Below are 18,946 nucleotides of genomic sequence, written 5' to 3'. Positions count from 1 at the left end.
AATCCACCTTCAATATCTAGAAAGGAAAAAAAAGAGAAAAAGAAAAAGAAAGACAGAAAATCTATCTTTTACACTGGTAGGCTCAAAGGAAGGGGACCACTCCCAAGAGCATGTGTTATTGTAGAAAAGTTTATTGATTAATTCAAGCATCGTGTTTTTATTATTTTGACTTTAAATTAATGTTGAAATTATAAATGCCTTGGCTCTTACATGACTTTCTAAAAGTTTCAGAATTACATAAGGTCCATAGGGAAAAGAAACTGTGGCATAATTTAAGTATAGCTTATGCAAATATAATACAATTCTATTTTTAATAAACGTTCTACACGTGATGTAGTAGCGCAATTTCACTTGCAAGCTAGTAAAAGTTTAGTTCCACAAATTAGAACTATTGGCTAAACTCATGCTTATAATTTTCGACTTTTATTCGATGAGATCAGTTCCAACTAACTTCTAATAAGGATAAACATACTTCAACTTTTGACACCAAATTTAAAATAGGTAAATCAGATCACAGGAATTACCCAATTATAAGAAATCTAATTTGCACGAACTCTAACATATTAAGCTTATTTTTCTTGATAAAAACCCTCTTGATAGCTACTTGTATGGTATCAAAATGAAAATAGCTACGTAACTAAAAGATTTTGCAAATCAAAACCAATAAAAAAAAGAGATCTTCTTATCTAAGGACCCATTTCTCATCCCTATTTTTCATCTTCTAGATTTCATCCTCTCGATTTAAAAATCCGAAACCTTTTCCATTTATTTTTAGGGTTAATACCCTCCAAACTCGCTCTTCTTTTCTGGAATGCAATCAAAGAGCCATAAAAATTTTCAAATTATTAAGTTAAATGACGAAACCTTCTTGCATAGAGCAATTCATTTATTTTTATGTGCGACAAACAACGAAAGTGGGAAAATAAAGAAAGATTTAAATAATGAAATGGCTCTCCTGTATCCACCTACCGACCTGTCACAGTCAGGATACATCCCAGGAAAATTTTTGAAAAGGAGGGGAAAAAAAAAAAAAAAGGAAGAAAAATTTCTCGCCCCCACCCATGCCCAAAAAAAGTTCACAGTTTTATCATTTTGCTTTTTCGCCAGCACTAAAAAGGAGGGGAAGAGAGGATGAACGAGCAAAGCCAAAGCCAAAGCCAAAGCCAAGCCCGACTACTCCACAGCTCTTTCTAGAGAGAGAAAAGGGACAGCCTCAGGAAGACACGAACACACGCATCAGGAGAGAGAGAGAGAGAGTATGAAATGAAAGGCATGCCTGGTCGGCCATTAGAGTTTCTCCGGTTTGCCTAAGATCCCTCCACAATCATCGTTCCTTTTTGCCTTCCCCATACATTACCAGAAGAGAAAGTTCTTTTTTTTAGGCCTGCCCAATACCATTCGTTTGGTTTTTACAGCAAATTTGAGTTTTTTTTTTGGTTCTGTTCTATGGGGAGATTCTGGTGGCAGTAAAGATCTTGGCAAAAGGAGAACTGGGTTGGGCTTGGTCTGGTCTGGTCTGGTCTTGTCTTCTCCTGTGCCGAATGAATTCAATGCTTGTTGCTTCCCGGTGTCTTAGAGTGCTCGCGAGGACTTGCTGATTTGCTGCTTTACCCGTCCCTTCTTTGACGATTGATTAGGAACTTCAAGGTCAGTGATTTAATCTCTTGCAAGCTATTCTTTTAAGAAAGTTTTTAGCTTTCGTTGTAATCTCGAATTAGCATGCTTGATATGCTGTATTACTTTCTCAAAAGATGTTAATTTAGCGCAGTCTGCTTATTATCTGGTATTTCACAAATTCTGGAAAGAATCCATGTTTTGAGTTTGTAGAGTGCGTGAGAAACTGTGATGTTTCCGTCGATTTTCTGGAGTTCTATTTTAAACCCAGATGATATGCTCATAACTTCTCTTCATCTTTTTTCTTTGAATTTGAATACGTGATACTGTTGGTTCTTTGAGACGCTTCAAATCTCAAACTGATCGGATGCGCCTTGGTAGTTGAATATCGAATGAGTTTGTATTTTTGATTTTGGGTTTCTTAAGTTCGGAAATGAATTTGGATTTTACTAGTGTTGGATGGAAATCCATCAACTGTTGTATGATAGAGAAGGTAATAGAGGGGCAAATGGTATTGTCTGCATTGCCTTGTCTATATCTCTGAGACAAAGATCCTTTAATTAAAATATTTCGTATTGATGTCAATTTCAGTCCTGGTGTCCGAATGCTACATTTGTTAAATGCTCCAGCTTGGGATGCAGTTTTATGAAATCGCATTCTGAGGCGGTTATGCAGGAGGAATCGTCTATTGGTGATATAAACCCTTGACATTATTCCTGTCCGGGTGTTAAGCATGTCCAGATTTTTAAAACCATGTGGCCTTTCTGGACCAGAGTTATGGACTGTTCTATTCGTTGCCTCTCTAATGGTGTGCTTTACAGCCGGACTGAATTCTGAGGGGCAGTATCTTTTAGACATGAAGAGTACACTTCATGATGAACTTAAGTTTCTGGGAAATTGGAATGCCTCGGATGAAACACCATGCGGATGGGCAGGTGTGAATTGCACTTCGTATGGCAGTCCTGTTGTTTGGTCTCTGGATTTGAATTCTATGAATCTCTCTGGGACTTTGAGCCCCAGTATTGGCAGTTTGATTCATTTGACTCTTCTTGATCTTTCTTATAATTCGATTAGCGGAAACATTCCCAAGGAGATTGGCAATTGTTCAAGCTTGGTGGATCTTTCCTTGAACAACAACCAATTTGATGGGGAAATTCCTGCTGAACTGGTCAAGCTGTCTTCCCTGACAACCTTGTATATACACAACAATAAAATATCGGGCCCACTGCCAGAGGAATTTGGGAGCTTATCTTCACTAGTTGAATTTAGGGCATACAGTAATAATATCACTGGTTCTTTGCCTAATTCGATAGGAAACCTCAAGAACCTGACGACATTCCGAGCTGGTCAAAATGCAATATCTGGTACCTTACCGCCAGAAATTGGTGGATGCACGAACTTGCGGTATCTTGGTATTGCCCAGAATGAGATTGGAGGGGAATTGCCAAAGGAACTTGGGATGCTTGGAAGCTTGACTGAGTTGATTCTTTGGGATAACCGGTTCTCAGGATATATTCCCAAAGAAATTGGAAACTGTACCAGCCTCGAGATTATTGCCCTTTATCAGAACAGCCTCCAGGGTCAGATTCCTTCCGAGATTGGAGACCTCAAGTCTCTGAAGTGGTTGTACCTTTACAGTAATCAGTTAAATGGAACCATCCCGCGGGAAATCGGGAATTTGTCTTTGGCAACAGAAATTGATTTCTCTGAGAATTGTTTGTCTGGTGAGATCCCGTCTGAATTCAGCAAAATTAACAACCTGACCTTGTTGTATCTTTTCCAGAATCAACTGACGGGTGTTATACCAAATGAGCTTAGTGGCTTGAGGAACTTGACCAAGCTCGACCTGTCCATTAACAATTTAACTGGTCCAATTCCGTCTGGATTTCAGTATTTGTCTCGGATGCGTCAGTTGCAGCTCTTTGATAATTCCTTGACTGGTCCTATTCCTCGGGGGCTGGGGATTTACAGTCCACTTTGGGTGGTTGATTTTTCTGATAACCGCCTTTCTGGAAGAATTCCTCCTCATCTTTGTCGACACTCTAACCTCTTTTTGTTGAATCTTGAGTCGAATATGCTCTACGGGAACATTCCTGCTGGAATCCTGAACTGTAACTCGCTGGTTCAGCTTCGTCTCGGTAGTAACAGGCTTACAGGTAGCTTTCCTTCTGCAATGTGCAAATTGGAAAATATGTCTTCCATCGAGCTTGGGCAAAACAAATTTAGCGGTCCCATTCCTCCAGAGATTGGGTTTTGTCGGAGGTTGCAGAGGCTGGATCTTGCAGGAAATTTCTTTGCGTCTAACTTGCCGGGAGAGATAGGAAATTTATCTCAGTTAGTCTTCTTTAATATCTCATCCAATTCTCTCTCTGGACGAATACCCCGTGAAATTGTCAACTGCAACCTGCTTCAGCGTCTCGATCTCAGCCAGAACAGCTTCGTGGGTGATTTACCAGCAGAGATTGGGACTTTCTCACACCTGGAGCTTCTCAAGTTGTCTGATAATAAGTTTTCTGGAAATATACCTTCGACCTTAGGGAGTCTCTCCCATTTGACTGAGTTGCAAATGGGGGGCAACGTATTTTCTGGTGAAATCCCTTCAGAGTTAGGTTCCCTCTCAAGCTTACAGATTGCATTGAATGTCAGTTACAATTCCCTAACTGGGAAAATACCACGACAGCTTGGAAATCTTCACCTACTCGAGTACCTCCTGCTCAATAACAACAATTTGACTGGTGAGATACCTAGCTCATTTGATTCCTTGTCTAGCCTACTGGTGTGCAATTTTTCATACAATGATCTCTCTGGGCCTTTGCCATCCGCGTCACTTTTTCAGCACATGCCCATCAGTAGCTTTATTGGGAACAAGGCACTCTGTGGTGAGCCGCTCGTCAATTGCAATGAGAACCCATCTTCTCAATCCATCCCACCTTTGACAAGTGTGGATGTTCCAAAGGGTAAAATTATCACCATTGTTGCAGCCGTTGTAGGTGGCGTATCTCTTTTGTTAATAGCTGTTATAATTTATTTCTTGAGACGGCCGTCTGAGACGGTTGCTTCCATAGAGGACAAGGAGTCGCCTTCTCCAGAGAATGCTATCTATTTTCCTCCAAAGGAGGTATTTTTGTTCCAAGATCTGGTCCAAGCTACGAATAACTTCCATGACAGCTATGTTGTTGGAAGAGGCGCCTGTGGAACAGTTTATAAGGCAGTCATGAATTCGGGACAAATAATCGCTGTGAAAAGGTTAGCCTCGGATAGGGAGAGTAACAACATTGAGAACAGTTTTCGTGCAGAGATTTCAACTCTTGGAAAGATCCGGCATCGAAATATTGTGAAGCTGTTTGGATTTTGCCATCATCAGTGCTCAAATCTACTTCTGTATGAGTACATGGCGAAGGGTAGCTTGGGTGAATTGCTTCATGGTCCAACATGTAGCTTGGACTGGCCAACTCGGTTCGGCATTGCTCTTGGCTCTGCTGAAGGCCTTGCCTACTTACATCATGACTGCAAACCTCGGATAATCCATCGCGATATAAAGTCTAATAACATTCTTCTTGATGAAAATTTCGAAGCCCATGTTGGTGATTTTGGCTTGGCGAAAGTCATCGACATGCCTCAGTCTAAATCAATGTCGGCTGTTGCAGGATCTTACGGATACATTGCACCCGGTAAACACTCTCTCACAAAAATCCAGTTTGAACCTTAATTCGATACAAAATAGACCTCTCCTTCCCCTTTTCTCCGGAGAAGGCTGAAATGCTTCGTTTTTCTTTCCTAATCGTCTGCAATTATCCTTTATGCAGAGTATGCTTATACTATGAAGGTCACGGAGAAATGTGACATATACAGCTACGGAGTTGTTCTACTGGAGTTGCTCACTGGAAGGACTCCAGTTCAGCCGCTGGATCAAGGAGGCGATCTCGTCACCTGGGTGAGACAGTACATTCGGAATAACTCGTTTTCCTCTGGCGTGCTTGATGCTCGGCTAGATCTGGAGGACAAAGTCACCATCAGCCACATGATTACCGTCCTTAAAATCGCTTTATGTTGTACGAATATGTCTCCTCTTGAACGGCCGTCAATGCGGGAAGTTGTCTCGATGCTTATCGAGTCAAATGAGCTAGTAGGGAACCTTATTTTGTCTCCAAATTACGACTCCTGTTCAAAGGACAATCCTTCATGAGGTATTGATTCTCCACCACGGGTATTAGATGGAATGATTCTTTTCTCGGTGCTTATTCTTTGTTTTTCTACGTGAATAGCTAAATGAGAGAATACCATGTAAATTTTACTGAGCAAATAGCATTAGTGAAATCATTCAATGTTGACATCACATAATACGGGAGTCCCAGTGATATCTACATTTCTTCCTTGCATTTGCTCTCCCATAATGTAACATCAGTGTAAAGTTAGCTTCTGATTTCACATTGTGGAGACCCCCCTTGCAATATAAAGTGTCCCCTTTGAATTGCTTTGTTCATTGATGGGCATAAATTTTGGAGATTTATTTTGTCTATGGATGCTCATGCTTCTCACTGAAGAAAAGTGATTTCTCTTTGGTCCTTCCTTGCGACGCTTTTGTACATCCTTTTGTGTGTGAGCTCCTAGATGAGGTACAACTGCTAACAATTGGGATTCAATTCATGTCTTTTTGCATCATTTTTGTGTGACACATGGCAAGTTTATTCCATGAGTAGAACTTTGTTCATATGAACAAGGGGTCTTGAAGGGTCATTGCATCTTCCAATTCCTTTGGGTGTTTATGGTTATGGCAGTTCCTTTGTGCATTATGGCATTTATGCTTGTCCTTTTCCATTTGGCAAACCGTTTATACTAAAACTGATTGATTATCAGCTTAGTTGATTGATGTTGCTGTGAAAAGAAAAAAAATTCTGTGGCTCTTGTTGAACGATGTTTTATGGAGCTACGTTTTGCATCCCATCTCATGTACGTTCTAATTATGTGCAACCTCAGGTTTTCACGCGCTTTTATATTGCTTTTCCTTGCACACTGATTTGCTCCAATTTAATATTCAACCTTTCTGCTAATTGTATGCGAAAACATGCACTTGTATGGTCTTTTCTTTCTTCTTTCAATCTTAAAACTTTTTATTTGACATTCGGTGTTCCAATCTTTTGGCCGGACTAATCCTATGAATGCACACAAAGCACCGTCCATGTGCATACATGCAACGCTCCATTCAAAGGGTTGTGGCCACGACCCCCAAGATTGCATTGAATTGGAGCCTTTGGTGATTTGCATGTCGCATCCAAACCGAATGCTTAATTGTTTAGCCAAACTCCTGGGAAATTCTTATGTTTTTGTTGAAATATTAATGTTTACTGTTTATGTGCATGGTCATCACCTGTTTAATTTGGCTGGCAAATGGTCCAGCAAGTAATGTCTTCTCTACTTTCCCTTCTCAAGCGGCAATCCCCTTTTGTTGCTTTCATCCTCTTCTATTTTTTGTTGTCTTCTAATAGTTCACAGAACTATGAATTTTACAGAGTGATTCAGTGTACATTATGCGCTTGCTCATCGCGGATTGACAAGATGAGCTTGGTTTCATATACCTCTAACGCTCTCATAAGGATCATAGGATAGCTCTCATTCACGCCTCTGGGATAAGACCTCCTAGGTAGTGCTGGCACTGAAGTCCTCCTTTGAATAGTTTCATCAAGAACCCAGTGTTGTAACTGGTATGTTTGGTGATATATCTGTTTTCAAACTATAGCATTTCAAATGTCCTGTCATTCACCGAATCGCAGACACGTTCTATCTCGAGTGAGAAGTGAAGCTTAAAATCTGTCGTCTCTCTTGCTTCTATCTCTTAATTCTCAGTAGCCATCGAGCATCATCTAGGTTCCGCCCTCCCCCCGTGCCAACACCGTGCACTCCTTTCTCATTGACGAAACATCCACGTCGAGCAAACTTTTGAAGCCATTACAGCTAATGCACAGTTCACCCTCGCGCTTGCACATTGGACATGCTCATGTGAACACGCCAGTCAACTTGATCTTCAATGACCTTGAGAATTGCATGTTTCAAAGCATTCATGATCCCTCAGACTTGATTCATACCGATCTTATCTTCAAGCTGGTCCTCCTTGTGATCTCTTTGGAACTTTGTATGCTTTGAAAAGACAAAAGAAAAATCCAGTCAACACTTATATGATGCCCCATTTCTCTGTTAATGATTAATGGAAGCTTATGGGAATACATGCTATCGTTCGTCAAACATATCCCGTACGATGCAACCGTCGCATAACATCGATACCTCGTAGATTTAGTTTCCATGCGGACATTCTAAAGGCATGATTCATAGCTGTTTATCACTTCAAAAGTACATTAAGAAGCACATTGGATTCATGAAAGAGAAGGTTAGTACTAAGCTTGCTTTACAGGCTCTATACACATTCAAAGGAATATAAATCTGATTCCCTTGTCTACCTTTTCCTTTCGGTCTCGTACATTTCTCGACACCATCTTCTAAATCATGGCAAAACGAAAGAGACTTCTGTCTCTACTTGTGGGCGTGGTGACTTGTCCCTATCTCCATGTGAACCCCTTTTGAGATTGGGTCTCCCTTATCTCTAGCTCGCTTCCTTTTTGATGCCATTTGCGGAGACACGCTCCTTTATTTTCCTATGTCGGATGCTTTCTTCTTCTCCTCCCTCTTCTTTTTTCATTTCAATTTAATGGTCACCATTCGTTTCAAATTTCGATGTAGATTTTCCATCGAACCACACACACTCGATGGACCGATGACTACCACTGTTTGGCCAGCCACGCCATAGCGTGCTTCCTTTTTGCCACTTTAAGCAGCAAAAAGGGAGCAATCTTTGCCTTACAATAAGGCAAAAGCTAGCCTTATTGCTTGGCAGGACCTTTCCCATGCTTTGGTCTAGGAATCGGTTGTTGCCAGTTTGGCACCTATTCCGGGGAACTCAGATTTAAGTGGGGGGGCCGTCGTTGGCATTTTCTTATGTGGAAAACAATCTGCTGGAACACTAAGGTTAAGTGTGCTTTATGACCGTCTGAAATGTCACTAGATGGAGACGAGACGAGACCATTCGATTCTTGTTCATCACGAGTCATTTTCGCTGTGAAAAGGTTCCCCATTCTACAGATAAATGGGAATGAATGGGATGGGAATAGTAAAATGGTGAGTGGCTTGGTCCACAGTTTTTCGAGTTTGATGTTATGTTTTCATTTTGGTGGAGAGTTGATAGGTGAGTTCTTCTTGTTAGTTTAATAATTTGTTTTTCTTTACAATATTGGAGTGGGAAAATGAGATGAATCGTTTATGAATTTTGACTCAATATATAATGTGATCATTGAATTTTTAATTTGTTCAATGTATTCCATGAATTTTTTGTACATGTTCAATTTATTCCTAAACTATATGAAAATGTTCATTATTGTCCATTTTCCTATAGTTCAGAAACTAAGTTGAACCTATACAAAAAAATATAGTGACTACATTGAATAAATTTAAAGTTCAAGAACTATATTAAACAAATTAAAAATTCATTGACTATATATTATATATTGAGCAAAGTTCAAAACTATTTATGTCATTATACTTATTAGAGTGAATAAGTGTTTTTGATGTAGCTACACCCCAATTTTCAAGAGTTGGAAGTGACAATTTGCCTTAACTTGAAAATGATTATCATTTGGTATTACCGATTCGGAAAATTACGAAATAAGTATGTGTAATATCTTTTGATGGATTTTAACTTCACTAAATACAAAAATATATATGGTGTGTCTAATTATATGTTAATATAAATTTTGTAGTTGAAATGAATATTAAAGATTGAATATTCAGCAAGAGAGTCGGAAATAAAATGTATTTGATAAATCACTTACTAGCTTGATTAAAATGAAACTCTCTTGTAGTCTTATCTAATGAGATACTTAGGATTATCTTTTGATAATATGACTTGCATATATGTATAATATGTTGTAAGTATTTAACTATTGGATCCTTAAGCATTAAAAAAAAAAAAAAAAAAACGTAACGGATTTTGAAAGGAAAATTCAATCGGTTAAGTATATCTAATTCTTTCAATGTGAAATTGTGTAAGCTAGATTTGTTCGTGCCACCTGAGCATTCCACTTCTAATTGCTTTCTTTTAGTCCAAATTATTAATTGCTTTAGAGTGACGTACTACTGAATCGAACAGAAATAACTAATATTGACTTTGACTAGAAGAAAAAATGAACATCTTAATTATTTATCCATAAAAAAAATTATTTATCCCTCATACAATTTAAGTATAGTTTGGAGATAAAAAGAATTATGATTTTATCTATATTAAATGTTGTCTAGTGCATTGCACTGGTTTAATTTTAGTTCTATATTTTAAGATGATTGCGATTTGTATAGGAAATAGATGATGTGGCTTCTTAAGAGAGTTGTTCGCTTTTCCAAATTTTTTTCTCCTGAAGAGGATAGATTAAGAAGTACACAAAAGTTGGAAAAAATTGCATCTAATATTTTATCTTAATTAAATAGATTTCTTTTGATATTCGTAATTTTCCTCAAAATAGTAATTTACTTGTTATATGTCAAGTCGTAGTTTTTTTCAAAGGACCTGATTTCTCTTTTGTCGTCGTAAATTTTGTGGGTCCTATAATCTGTAATATTCCGCCAAACAATAGCAATCTACCTGAAATAATAGTAAACTTCATGACCTATTGTTATTAATTATTTAATGAATCGAAACTTTCCTATGGCATACGTTTGTGTTCTCACTAATAGTAATTTACACCTAAAATACCCTTTTTCTAACTTTTCTTCAGAGGGCATAATTCAATTTGACGGTGGTAATTCATACGTTTATAATAAAAAAAAAAATCTATCTATGCTAATAGCAAATTTCTTTTGTGTTGGTGTTAGTAAAGTTTCTAATTGATCATAACTTTCCTTTACACTCGTAAACTTCTGCAATGTGTGTGCTAGCAATTTTCCCTGCTCGTCCTAACTAATCCTAATCAAATATAAGGTTGATCACCATTGCGTCCATAACTTTCCTTAAGTTACAAGGAGAACTGTTCATGCACAGCTAATTAACGAGCCACGTTTTTTCTTATTTAACAATCCAAATCCAACAATCCAATTGACTGCAGGACCAGTCTCATAAAAACACCTGCGGACCGTGAAGTTTTCTCATCCAAGATAATTGTCATTTTAGGGTACGTTTGTTTTGTCAAAAATGAATGATTTAAAAATTATTTTTTAAAAATTGACAGCTTGTATCTTTTAAAGTAATTAGTCAATTAAAAATAATTTCATGGATGACAGATTTTTCTTTCATTCATTCATTTTTATAAGTGATATAAATAAATATTTTTATAAAATTTTCTCTAAATTATTCATTTTTCGCAATTCGAATGAAACCTTAATGATTTTAAATTTTTTCCGAAAGGATGTTGACTTGAGGACTTTTTGTGATTTTCAATTTTCTTCCAAGTTCGCATTTGTATTTATTGTTATTTTCCCAATGAATTAAATCAAGAGAAACCACAAAAAAAAAAAATGATTAAGGGATCTCGTTGGTGCTCGACAATTTCATAATTAAGTTAAATGACACGTGATAGTTAACAAAATCCGCTTTTTATTTTACGCTCACGTTTTATCGATTTAACAATTTTTCATGATTTTTTTGTGGTATTTTTTAGCATAGGGTATATTTAATAAAAATTAAACAGTTTAGGGTTTTTTACAAAATCGGATAAATTAGTTTGTTAAATTTGTCAAAATGTACCAGAGGGTTTTTTGCAACTTTAATTTTGTCAGACTGGATTTGGGGTTTTTTATGGTCAAAAAAATAATTTCAAATTTGTCAAGATAAAACTCAATCATTTTTCATCATTAACCCTATAATTTATGATTTACATTTACAGAGTTTTCTTCTTATTTTAAGTTTTTTTAGGTACTTTATGCGTCATTTTTTTCCTACGTATGAAATAAATTCCAATATAAATAATATGGGTTGAGGTGTACTTTAAGCGGGCTTGTGAATCTGTACCACTTAGATTTCGTCCAAAAAAAAAAAAAATCTGTACCGCTTACATATTTCACGTGATATGTGTCAGTTTTGCCTTTTAATTGAGTTTTAAGTTTTTCCAGTACTTTTTTTTTTTTTTGGTCGAAAGTTTTTCCAGTACTTTATGTGTCATTTTTTTTCCTACTCATGATGAATTCCAATATAAAAGATATGGGTTGAGAAGTACTTTGATCAGTCTCGTGAATCTTTACAGCTTAGACATTTCACGTGAAATGCATCGATTTGCCTTTTAATTGAATTATCTTCGTAACCAGTTGCTAAATTCTTTTGTTATTTATCCTTTCCTTTCTCCTTTTTCTGTTTTCCTTATTCGTTACATACCTGAGACTGGCTAAATAAGAAGGCTCAACTATCTCTTTAGTTTTGGTCACAATTTCGAATCGTCTATTTAATATATATATATTTTTTATATATATATATATTTTTTTTTTTTCGCTTCGAATCAGTTAGCCTTCATTTTAATTTAGTCGGTCGGAATGCTAGGTTTTTTTTTTTTTTTTTTTTGGTAAAAAATATTTCCATTCACTACCAAAATAATACCTAAAACAATTCATGGGAAATTTCAAAAGTCACCATTATAAGGCAAGCTCACAGAGTTTCAAACTAAATCAAAAATCAGAAATCAAGGTACAACATTAGAATATGGATGGTAGAGATAATTATATGCTTGTCTTTCATAAACACCAAGTGAAAGGATCAGTGGCTGATCACTAAATCACGTATCATAATTGGTGATGAGCATGTGTTGGGATCTTCAACCGTAGTTATGGCTTTGCCTTTTGACGGTGTATGCCTAGGTTTGACGTCCTCAATATCATTGCCATACAAAGACAACATAAATATATTGAACAAGCTCAAGTCTGATGCCTATAAGAGTGAATCCTTTAACAAGTGCACCAAAGCTTTTAACAATAATACATTGAATGAGTATAGATTTGACACAAAACTATTATGAACATCATTGAAATTGGAAGTGAAGTATTTATTCATTACAACTCATAAATTTAGAATTTGATCAAGAGAGCAAAACTCTCAAATCTAAAATTAGATCGGGAAAGTAAGGAAGCAAACAAAAGGAAATAAATAAAAAAAGCAACGAGGGAGTGAAGGGAGAGATCTAGTTCAGTCTTGAGCTCAAGATGCTAAGTTAGGTGATGAAAAATACCACCCCCATGTGAATTCACTCAAATTCTCAGGGAAAACTATCCAAAAATTCTAATTCTATTATATTTTTGTTAATTTAATACTATTTTTTTTTTTAAATTTTGCTAATTAAGTTTTAAATATCTTTACGTTTTGCCACCGTTGAGTCAATTAAGGCAATTTTGGCCAAAAATCATTGACGTGGACATCGACCGTCCTACGTGTTACAATTGGCACTGACGTGATTAATTTAAATAATATTTTGATTCTTTTTAAATTTATTAAATTCTTTTTCCTTTTTTTTTTCCTTTTCTTTTCTTCCCTTCTTCCTCTCTAGCCTTCGGCAAAGTTTGCCCATGCTAGCCATTGGCAAGGGGGTCTTACCAAATCTAGCGAGGTTGAACCTTGCCATGGTTTGGCAAGGCTTGTTCTCACTATGCTGAGGTCAACCTTACCGACCCTCGTCATTAGCTAAGTCGTTTTCCATTGTCAAGGCTCGACGACTGACTAGAGGTAGAAGAAGGGAAGAAAAAAAAGTAAAAAAAAAAAAAAAAAAGAAAAAGAAAGAGAGAAGAATAAATAAATTTTAAAAATTATTAAAAATTATCCACATTAAGATTGTCTTGCATCACGTAAAATGGTCGGTGTTTATGTTAGCAATTTTCTTCCAAAATTAAATAGAGAGACTTAATTGACAAAATGTGAAAATGTTTTGGACTAAATTGACAAATTTGAAAAGTTTAAGATTGAATTAACAAAAGTACAATAAATTTAAGACTTTTGAATAATTTTTCCCAAATTCTTACGTGATGCAATGTAAGTGACGCAAAGCAACGCACGAGCAATGTGAAAGTAGGGGGAGGGGTGGGCGATGGCGAAAATGACACCACGTGGGGCGTTGCCTGAGTCTAGCAACCACCTTGGGGTGGTGGTCCATTTTTGTGTGTGTGTGTGTGTGAGAGAGAGAGAGAGAGAGAGAAGTGACTGCCATGGCGAAAACGACACCACACGATGGTTGCTGCCGCTCGAGGCTTGGACAGCGGGAGCACGATCGCCTCTTTGGTGATGGCCTTTTCCTTGTGCTGGCATACCAAGGCTGTCATCACCTATAGCTCATGAGACGATGACCACTGCCACGTGATGGCTGGCTATCCCCGAGGCTTGCAGCCACAACAACCGCTTGGCGGCGGTGGCGACGGCGGCATTCTTATGACATCCCAAATTCCATGTTGGATGGGGGAAGTCTTGTTGAGCTATTCATAAGTCTTGTTGGAAGGTTATTTTGAGTATTTTTTGTGAGGATTTAGCTTAGGGTGAGATCATCACAGATCTTGTTTCTAGATTTGGGAGAGCGAATCCACATTATTTAAAGTCGTTTAGTCCAAATCAGCAAAATCTATTGCTAAACTCTTCGAGGATGAAGCTCATCATTTTAAAGATCTGAGATTCTGAGCGAATGATAAAATTATTATAAATCATAGTTAGTCATATTTAAGATAAAAATTTAGGGTGATTTCCGGCAAATGAAAGGTTTCAACATTTTGTCATATAACTTTAACTGCTTTGGATGAGAACAAGTACCCCCTCTCAACTTTGGCATCATTTCCCAATAGCTCCATTACGATGCAAAACAATAACTTCTTTAATTGGCAAAATGATAGATTATCCTCTCGGACTATTATTTTTGTTAAAGCTGCTAGTTTTCCCATTTGCATAATTATTAGGTGTTCTAGACCTATTAAACGGGTAGGTCGGATCATAAATGGTCTGACCAAAATTAACCCATGAATCAATTTATGAATGCAAAATGTAAATTCTTGACCCATACCTGACTCAATCTATTTTCGACCAATGCTTGACTCGACCTATATTGTTAAAACACTTCCACATTTAACCCAATTTGGGAAAACTTATTTTTATAATTTTTTTAAAGATTATATTGCTAAAATACTTCCAAATCTAGGAAAGCTTATTTCTTATGATTTAAAAAAATGATATTGCTAAAACACCTTCATTCAATACAAATTTAGTGGACAATTTTTATGGGCTTCGTTTTTTCTTGAAAAATGTTTTTTAGGAAATCATTTTATAGGAAAATAACAATATTCTTTGATGTTTACTTGAAATTTGAAAATAAATTAAAAAATTGAAAAATTTGATTCGATTTTCCTCCATGCATTCCTTTTAATATTTTTTTAAATACTTTTTATCTAAAAAATCGATTTTTTTATTATTTATTATCAAAATTTTCTTTTTTCTAATTCTTCTCCTTTGACCTCATCAAACCGGCGAGCTTGAGCTTTGCTAGCCTCCCATGAGCTCATCGGTCACTTGGCTTGTCGTTGCCGTGGCAACCCATTAGCGAAGGAAAGATGGAAGAAGGAAGAAAGAAAACAATAAAAAGGAAAGAAAAAGGAAAAAATAATTTCCATTTTCTGAAAATATTTTTATGAGGTTGAAGAGAGAGAGAGAGAGAGAGAGAGTGGTGGTGGGTCTATTGGGTTGAAAATGGGTTCTAAACTCAATCCATTTGAGACTAATTTATTTTAGCCTTTAAATTTAAAACTCATTTAAGGTAGGCTCTTCAAAATTGAATGATCCATATATATGACCCGTATGGGTTTAAAACCAATTTTCACAGATCTAATTGTTACATAAAAATTAAGTAACTCATTTTCCCTTACTAATATAACCTCTATTACATTGTTAATGACAATTAGAATTAAAGAGGGCCGTGTGGTTAATGAATTTACAAAAAAAATTATCAGAAGTTAATTTGTTCAAGAAAAAAGAGGTATTTCGTATTCATGTAATATTTAATGGATATGCAGACGGGAAATTAGAGGATGAAAAAAAAAAAACTGAGTTCAAATATAGGAAATCTTTTATTGCAATTTCCACTCACTTCGCTACCTTTTCACTCTCCCTCCCCTCTTTCTTCAACAAATCTTTATTCTAATCGTAACTCCTTGAAGGCAGGTTTTAGAAAGTTTTCTCTAGGATGGAGAAAAACATGGCCCGCCTTTTAGATAAGGAATTATTATACTTTCTTGTAATCTCAACTATTGACGTAATCAATCGTATCTAGACAAATTACATCCATCTTGATGAATGGTTATGTCCATTGAGTTAGTTTGCATGAGAAAACTGAATGAAAATGAAGGATCCTGTTCCAAATTTCAATAAAACATTTGGAAGTAGAGACGTGCGAGAAGTGTAGCATATGTTAGAGCATTTTGTATCGTCTGTTTAAAATTTATATACTCTTTATATAGATCTCTCTCAATCTATTACCTTAAATTTTTAAATTAACTATTTTAACATGGTAGATTAACTATTTTAACATGGTATCAGAACAAGTTTACACTGCAATTTCAAATGTGACAACACCCATTTGTCAAATTTCACGTATTGTTTCCAATCTAATTTGCATGTAAGAGAGTTATTAAAGTAGCCCATAGGATTTATAATATTCATATAATCTCTTTTCACTTATCAGCTTAAGTCTTTTCAGCTTGACATGTCATATTCTAGATAAGTCTTTTCAGCTTGACATGTCATATTCTAACTGGAAGGATAGTGATCACGATGGCTGGGCGTTCTGAAATCGACACAGAAACACTATAGCACGATTGAAGAACCACGCCATGAACATTTCTTTATCAATCAGTAATTGTTTGTCTCATAATATCTTCTGTGTGTGTGTGAGATCCAACGACAATTAATCATGTATCATTATCCGTTTGATAATCCTAGTTCAATTTCCCATCAGCGGACCTACTACCACAGGAGTTCGCACCTCCTCATCGACCTGTTGGACCACCCCAACACCTTTGCATGCCTAGTCCTATTCCAACTTATCTCTTACCATAAACAACATCACATGAAATCGATGGACGTAGCCATCACCCCCCAAAAAACCGAAGTCATCAACCCAATCAAACACTGGGGAAAAAAAAACGCTAATTATCGTCCATGCTCATCTGGTATAATAAGCAACATCAAATCCTTTCTAGAATAAAAGAAAATTACCATGCTCGTAAAATTAATGCGACAGATTCTTGTGCGACAAAATTTGATAAATATCCACTTATGGTCCACCACATCATTTCATATTTTCATTTTAATGTAACTGCCTCCGCGTTCTTAGGTGTTATTCTTAAGTGAACCTGACAAAACTGTTTCTTTTCTCCCTTAAAACCAGGAGAAGTCCTTCTTCCAGTTGACCTCGTCGCTGCTGAAGTAAAACCCGTCTTCCCTCACGAGCCAGGAGCACTTCCTGAAGGGGCCGCACCGGCGGCCGTCCCGCTCAGCCTCGAACGCGTCGAACCGCTTCCTCGTGCTGTCCCACTTGACGGTGCAGAGGAAGCGGGCCGCCGCGCCCCAGAAGTTGGAACGGACGGCCCAGCTGAAGTCGTCGCCCTCCTGGAGGGCCCGCCCGCCGATGTCGCCGTGGTCGTCGGAGGAGCACCAGATCACGAGGGGGAGGGAGGAGTTGGTGCTGAAGCCGTTGATGACACGGACGTCGAACTCCGCGCCGTAGAAGTACTCGGGCTCGAGGAGCTTGGACAGAAATAGGCAGCAGAGGGAGAGGGAGGAGGAGATGAGGAGGAAGCCTGCGAGGAGTTTCATTTTATGGTTGATGGCAAGAAGATGAAGAACAAGAAGACGAAGACAAAGAAGGCAAGCGGTGGTGATGAGAGAGAGAGAGAGAGAGAGAGAGAGAGAGAGAGAGAGGAGAGAGAGCGTTGAGAGGAATTATATTCTGAGAAGAAGGCGGTGGTGGAGGAGGTGGTGGCTGTGTGTGGTTCGTGAGAATGTCAGTAAATGAGCGAAATCCCTATCTCATTTTTCTGTTTTGAGAAGTACGTTTAAAGTGCAACCTCTCGTGCGAAGTTGCCACTTGCCAGCCACGGGGTGTGCACTGGCGACACTTGGGAAAAAGTCATTAAAAATTTGGATCCCGGTCTATGCGAGCTCCATACATGCGAGCCCTCGGTACCAGCGGAACCCGCACCGATGTGATCCAAGGATCCGGATGCGTGTGGTTCATATGCACTCGATGCGCCGAAATTCATCTTGAAATTCAATTTTTCTAGGTTGATTGTGATGTAAGAAGTAAAGCGGAATGGCTCGATAAGTTTTGGTAATACCACATCGGCATGAATGCATGTCTTCAATTGGTGTCATGGAGTCACTTTTAACACAAAGTTCTTGAAACCTTTAAAGAGTGGTGTTATGTGAACATATAAATTCACGTATAATTTTTTCGTGAGTTCTTTTAAATGTGGATACTCTTTTGAACTTTAACAGAAAAACTAAAGAAAAAAGTTAATTTTTCGACTTTTAAGAAGCACAAAAAAATTAGTAAGCGATACTTGAAGGTCACTTTAGGTGTTTTAATTAGGGAATCACTTCATCTTTGCTCAATTCTTTTTATTTATATATCAATGTGTCCAAAAATGGCGTTTTAATAAGGGAATCACATAATCTTTTCTTTATTCTTTTTATTTATTTGTCAATGTGTCCAAAAATACAAATATGGCATTTGGGAGCACAAAGCAAAACTTCCAAAATATGCCAATCCAAGTCCGGTCCTTCTTTAGATCTTGTCTAGGTCAAGCTCAATAAAAAGCACTTTCCAATAGACAATAATGCCAACTATATCAGTCACTCAAGTTCCTTTTTATCACAGACCAAAGAAAAAGAAGAATTTCCTTTTTATCTTCGAACGAAAAAAAAAGAAAGTAAGTTCCTTTTCTATGCATGCCTATACATGATTTCATCTTTTGGCATGCATTGATATATGGCATGATATATCTATTTTAATCGAGTGCTTTGATATGGCTGTGCGATGGGGCCGGTTTGGTGGACGTGCATGTTCCCCTCTTTTATTATTTACCGTAGAGAATGTCTTTGAAAAATCTTTTATCTCTTCAGGTTCCTTTTTCTTTTAATCTGTTGTTTTCTGGAAAGATTGTCTCCAGATCATTCCACCAAAAGCATTAGGGTTTGTGGGCAACGCATGTCTAGTCCTATTACAATGTTTGGAGGCTACGTGATTATTTTCTTTTTTCATAAAGAGCGGAACTCTAAGCCCTATGCCCT

The 18,946-nt window shown here is 37.2% G+C and overlaps 2 protein-coding genes across 2 annotated transcripts; one reads left to right on the top strand and one right to left on the bottom strand.

The window, feature by feature from the left end:
- The first annotated feature begins 1,133 nt into the window (after window positions 1-1,133).
- Window positions 1,134-6,122, top strand: LOC104456064 (probable leucine-rich repeat receptor-like protein kinase At2g33170). Its single transcript, XM_010070782.3, has 3 exons — window positions 1,134-1,647; window positions 2,206-5,285; window positions 5,421-6,122. The coding sequence occupies exons 2-3, from the start codon at window positions 2,348-2,350 to the stop codon at window positions 5,798-5,800; spliced, it is 3,318 nt and encodes a 1,105-aa protein (XP_010069084.2). The 5' UTR covers window positions 1,134-1,647; window positions 2,206-2,347; the 3' UTR covers window positions 5,801-6,122.
- Window positions 6,123-16,788: 10,666 nt separating this feature from the next.
- Window positions 16,789-17,669, bottom strand: LOC104456063 (S-protein homolog 21). The gene has a single exon (XM_010070781.3). The coding sequence runs from the start codon at window positions 17,468-17,470 to the stop codon at window positions 17,033-17,035; it is 438 nt and encodes a 145-aa protein (XP_010069083.1). The 5' UTR covers window positions 17,471-17,669; the 3' UTR covers window positions 16,789-17,032.
- Window positions 17,670-18,946: the final 1,277 nt, after the last annotated feature.

The sequence above is a fragment of the Eucalyptus grandis genome, chromosome 8, assembly GCF_016545825.1.
Source record: "Eucalyptus grandis isolate ANBG69807.140 chromosome 8, ASM1654582v1, whole genome shotgun sequence".
In the NCBI taxonomy this organism is placed as follows: Eukaryota; Viridiplantae; Streptophyta; class Magnoliopsida; order Myrtales; family Myrtaceae; genus Eucalyptus; species Eucalyptus grandis.
This window is presented reverse-complemented; position numbering and strand designations above follow the sequence as displayed.